Below are 5,000 nucleotides of genomic sequence, written 5' to 3'. Positions count from 1 at the left end.
AGGTCCAAATACCTCCTTTTTGTTCGCACATTTAGCCCAGTAATCCAAATGCATAATGAGTGATCACTTGTTCAGACAAAATGTCAAAAAAGTTATATTACAGTTCGTAGAAACATGTCAAACGATGTATAGAATCAATCTTTAGGATTTTTTAAACATAAATCTTCAATAATGTTCCAACCCAGAGAATTCCTTTGTCTTTTAGAAATGCAATGGAACGCAGCTACCTCTCACGGGTACACGTGTGATCAGCTCATGGCACTCTGCTAGACACCTGGCTCAAACAGCTCTCTTTCTCTCCCCCTTCACAGTAGAAGCCTCAAACAAGGTTCTAAAGACTGTTGACATCTAGTGGAAGCCTTAGGAAGTGCAATATGACCCCATAGACACTGTATATTCAATAGGCAATGACTTGAAAACTACAAACCTCAGATTTCCCACTTCCTGGTTGGATTTTCTTCTCAGGTTTTTGCCTGCCATATGAGTTCTGTTATACTCACAGACATCATTCAAACAGTTTTAGAAACTTCAGAGTGTTTTCTATCCAAATCTACTAATTGTATATATGTATATATATATGCATATTCTAGCTTTTGGGCCTGAGTAGCAGGCAGTTTACTCTGGGCACCTTTTTATCCAAGCTACTCAATACTGCCCCCCAGTCCCAAAGAAGTTAATTCTCTGTCTTCTCTCGCCTGGTTGGTTAATTCTCTGTCTTCTCTCGCCTGGTTGGTTAATTCTCTGTCTTCTCTCTTCTTCCTCTGTAGTGTCAAACGGGCCCTACCCTGCTTCTACTCCTCCTCCTCCTCCCCCACCTCCCCCTCCTCCCCCCTTATGTTCCATGGAGTCCTCCGGTCCTCTGCCTCCCCCTCCTCCCCCATGCGCCCCTCCACTCCCCGGCTGTGGTGGATCACCCACTGTCATCTTTAACTCTGGCCTGGCAGGTAAGGCTGTGTGTGTGTGTGTGTGTGTGTGTGTGTGTGTGTGTGTGTGTGTGTGTGTGTGTGTGTGTGTGTGTGTGTGTGTGTGTGTGTGTGTGTGTGTGTGTGTGTGTGTGTGTGTGTGTGTGTGTGTGTGTGTTTGTTTGAGCTGTGTGCCGCATGTATCAAAGAGAGATTTAAGAAGTGTACTTCTATAGTTATATAAGGATCTCCTGGTGTGAACACTAGGGATCTGCCTCCCTTTCTCGCTGGAGTTGATTCTGATTGGAGTATTCTGAACTACCACTTTTCTATACTGCCTGAGTTCTCTCTCTCTCTGGTTCTCTGTCTCTGATTCTAACGTTCTCTCTCTTGTTCTAATTCAATATTCTCTCGGGTTCTCTCCTCTGTTCTGCTCTCAGAGGGGTCACTCAAGCTGTTCTGTAGGTTCCCTCTGATCACACGCTTAGTACCTATCTCACACCTCTCTCCTTAGTACCTGTCTCACACCTCTCCTTAGTACCTGTCTCACACCTCTCCTTAGTACCTATCTCACACCTCTCTCCTTAGTACCTGTCTCACACCTCTCTCCTCAGTACCTATCTCACACCTCTCTCCTTAGTACCTATCTCACACCTCTCTCCTCAGTACCTATCTCACACCTCTCTCCTTAGTACCTATCTCACACCTCTCTCCTCAGTACCTGTCTCACACCTCTCCTTAGTACCTGTCTCACACCTCTCCTTAGTACCTGTCTCACACCTCTCCTTAGTACCTGTCTCACATCTCTCCTTAGTACCTGTCTCACACCTCTCCTTAGTACCTGTCTCACATCTCTCCCTAGTACCTGTCTCATACCTCTCCTTAGTACCTGTCTCACACCACCTCCTTAGTACCTGTCTCACACCTCTCCCTAGTACCTGTCTCATGCCCCTCTCCTTAGTACCTGTCTCACACCTCTCCTTAGTACTTGTCTCACGCCTCTCTCCTCAGTACCTGTTTCACACCTCTCCTTAGTATCTGTCTCACACCTCTCCTTAGTACCTGTCTCACGCCTCTCTCCTTAGTACCTGTCTCACACGTCTCTGTAGTACCTGTCTTACACCTCTCCTTAGTACCTGTTTCACACCTCTCCTTTGTACCTGTCTCACACGTCTCCGTAGTACCTGTCTTACACCTCTCCTTAGTACCTGTTTCACACCTCTCCTTAGTACCTGTCTCACACCTCTCCTTAGTACCTGTCTCACGCCTCTCTCCGTAGTACCTGTCTCACACCTCTCATTAGTACCTGTCTCACGCTTCTCTCCGTAGTACCTGTCTCACACCTCTCCTTAGTACCTTTCTCACACCTCTCCTTAGTACTTGTCTCACACCACTCCTTAGTACTTGTCTCATACCTGTCTGTTCCATACATCTCTCATAATGGTACACCTCCTCAGTACCTCTCTCATACCTGTGTTATTCTGTGTCGTGTGTTGAGGTGATGTCTTGTCCTGTGATCATGTTGTGTGCTTATGTGATGAGGTGATATCTTGTCATGTGATCATGTTGTGTGATTATGTGATGAGGTGATGTCTTGTCATGTGATCATGTTGTGTGATTATGTGATGAGGCGATGTCATGTGATGAGGCGATGTCTTGTCATGTGATCATGTTGTGTGATTATGTGGTGAGGCGATGTCTTGTCATGTGATCATGTGTTCACATTTTACTCTGCTGCTGCTGATGCTTCTCCTTCTCTTTCTCTCTTCCTTCTGTTTCCTCCTCCCACTCTCTCTCTTCCTCCTCCTTCTCTCTCCCTTCCATTCCCTCCTCCTCTTTCTCTCTCTCTCTTCCTTACATTCCCTCCTCCTCCTTCTCTCTCTCTTCCTTCCTTTCCCTCCTCCTCCTCTCTCTCTTCCTTCCATTCCCTCCTCCTCCTCTCTCTCTTCCTTCTGTTCCCTGCTCCTTCTCTCTTCCTTCCGTTCCCTCCTCCTTCTCTCTCTTCCTTCTGTTCCCTCCTACTCCTCCTTCCGTTCCTTCCTCCTCCTTCTCTCTTCCTTCCATTCACTCCTCCTCCTTCCCTCTCTCTCTTCCTTACATTCCCTCCTCCTCCTTCTGCTCCTTCCTCCTCCTCCCCTCACTTTCCATTCCCTCCTCCTCCTCTCTCTCTTCCTTCCGTTCCCTCCTCCTCCTCTCTCTCTTCCTTCCATTCCCTCCTCCTCCTCTCTCTCTTCCTTCCGTTCCCTCCTCCTCCTCTCTCTCTCTTCCTTCCTTTCCCTCCTCCTCCTCTCTCTCTTCCTTCCGTTCCCTCCTCCTCCTTCTCTCTCTCTTCCTTCCTTTCCCTCCTCCTCCTCTCTCTCTTCCTTCCGTTCCCTCCTCCTCCTTCTCTCTCTCTTCCTTACATTCCCTCCTCCTTCTCTCTCTCTTCCTTCCTTTCCCTCCTCCTCCTCTCTCTCTTCCTTCCATTCCCTCCTCCTCCTCTCTCTCTTCCTTCTGTTCCCTCCTCCTTCTCTCTTCCTTCCGTTCCCTCCTCCTTCTCTCTCTTCCTTCTGTTCCCTCCTACTCCTCCTTCCGTTCCTTCCTCCTCCTTCTCTCTTCCTTCCATTCCCTCCTCCTCCTTCCCTCTCTCTCTTCCTTACATTCCCTCCTCCTCCTTCTGCTCCTTCCTCCTCCTCCTCTCTCCTTCCATTCCCTCCTCCTCCTTCTCTCTCTTCCTTCTGTTCCCTCCTACTCCTCCTTCCGTTCCTTCCTCCTCCTTCTCTCTTCCTTCCATTCCCTCCTCCTCCTTCCCTCTCTCTCTTCCTTCCATTCCCTCCTCCTCCTTCTGCTCCTTCCTCCTCCTCCTCTCTCCTTCCATTCCCTCCTCCTCCTCTCTCTCTTCCTTCCATTCCCTCCTTCTCCTCTCTCTCTTCCTTCCTTTCCCTCCTCCTCCTCTCTCTTCCTTCCGTTCCCTCCTCCTCCTCCTTCTCTCTCTCTTCCTTCCGTTCCCTCCTCCTCCTCCTTCTCTCTCTTTTTAGCTGTGAAGATTAAGAAGCCTATCCAGACTAAGTTCCGTATGCCAGTGTTTAACTGGGTGGCCCTAAAACCAAGTCAGATCAACGGAACTGTCTTCAACGACATAGACGATGAAAGGATTCTCCAGGTACAAACACACACACACACACACACACGCATTTGCCTCAGTACAATGTGTGCAACATACACTACATGACCAAAAGTATGTGGACACCTGCTCGTTGAACATCTCATTCCAAAATTAATATGGAGTTGGTCCCCCTTTGCTGCTATAACAGCCTCCACTCTTCTGGGAAGGCTTTCAACTAGATGTTGGAACATTGCTGCGGGGACTTGCTTCCATTCAGCCACAAGAGCATTAGTGAGGTCGGGCACTATTTGTGCACGGGGGCATTGTTATGTTGAAACAGGAAAGGGCCTTCCCCAAACTGTTGCCACAAAGTTGGAAGCACAGAATAGTCTAGAATATCATTGTATGCTGTAGCGTTAAGATTTCCCTTCACTGGAACTAGCGGGTCTAGCCGGAACCATGAAAAACAGCCCCAGAACATTATTCCTCCTCCACCAAACTATGCATTGGGGTAGGTAGCGTTCTCCTGGCATCCGCCAAACCCAGACTGCAAGATGGTGAAGCGTGATTCATCACTCCAGAGAATGCGTTTCCACTGATCTGTCACCACTTGGTGGTCCCGTTCTGTGAGCTTGTGTGGCCTACCACTTTGTGGCTGAGCCGTTGTTGCTCCTAGACATTTCCACTTCACAATAACATCACTTACAGACACCGGGGCAGCTCTAGCAGGGTAGAAATTTGACGAACTGAGTTGTTGGAAAGGTGGCATCCTATGATGGTGCCATGTTGAACATCACTGAGCTCTTCAGTAAGGCCATTCTACTGACAATGTTTGTCTATAGAGATTGCATGGATGTGTGCTCAATTTTATACCACCGTCAGCAATGGGTGTGGCTGAAATAGCCAAATCCACTAACTTGAAGGTGTGTCAACATACTTTTGTATATATAGTGTATGTGTGTGTGTTCTCTGTCCTCTCCAGGAGCTGAATGTGGAGGAGTTTGAGGAGATGT

General features: G+C 48.2%; 1 protein-coding gene across 2 annotated transcripts in view; it reads left to right on the top strand.

The window, feature by feature from the left end:
* LOC139412769 (formin-like protein 2) overlaps positions 1-5,000 on the top strand; it is a 28,104-nt gene that overhangs the window by 15,683 nt on the left and 7,421 nt on the right. Inside the window, exons 15-18 of one of the 2 annotated variants that reach the window (XM_071159469.1) lie at positions 768-944; positions 1,343-1,363; positions 3,920-4,044; positions 4,970-5,000. The exon at positions 4,970-5,000 is cut by the window's right edge and continues 172 nt beyond it. In XM_071159469.1, coding sequence (XP_071015570.1) covers positions 768-944; positions 1,343-1,363; positions 3,920-4,044; positions 4,970-5,000 — 354 coding nt within the window. The remainder of the gene's footprint in view (positions 1-767; positions 945-1,342; positions 1,364-3,919; positions 4,045-4,969) is intronic. The other variant, XM_071159470.1, reaches the window with a different exon arrangement.

Source organism: Oncorhynchus clarkii, chromosome 7, assembly GCF_045791955.1.
Source record: "Oncorhynchus clarkii lewisi isolate Uvic-CL-2024 chromosome 7, UVic_Ocla_1.0, whole genome shotgun sequence".
In the NCBI taxonomy this organism is placed as follows: domain Eukaryota; kingdom Metazoa; phylum Chordata; class Actinopteri; order Salmoniformes; family Salmonidae; genus Oncorhynchus; species Oncorhynchus clarkii.
Note: the sequence above shows the minus strand (reverse complement) of the source record. Positions and strands in the feature narration are given on the sequence as shown.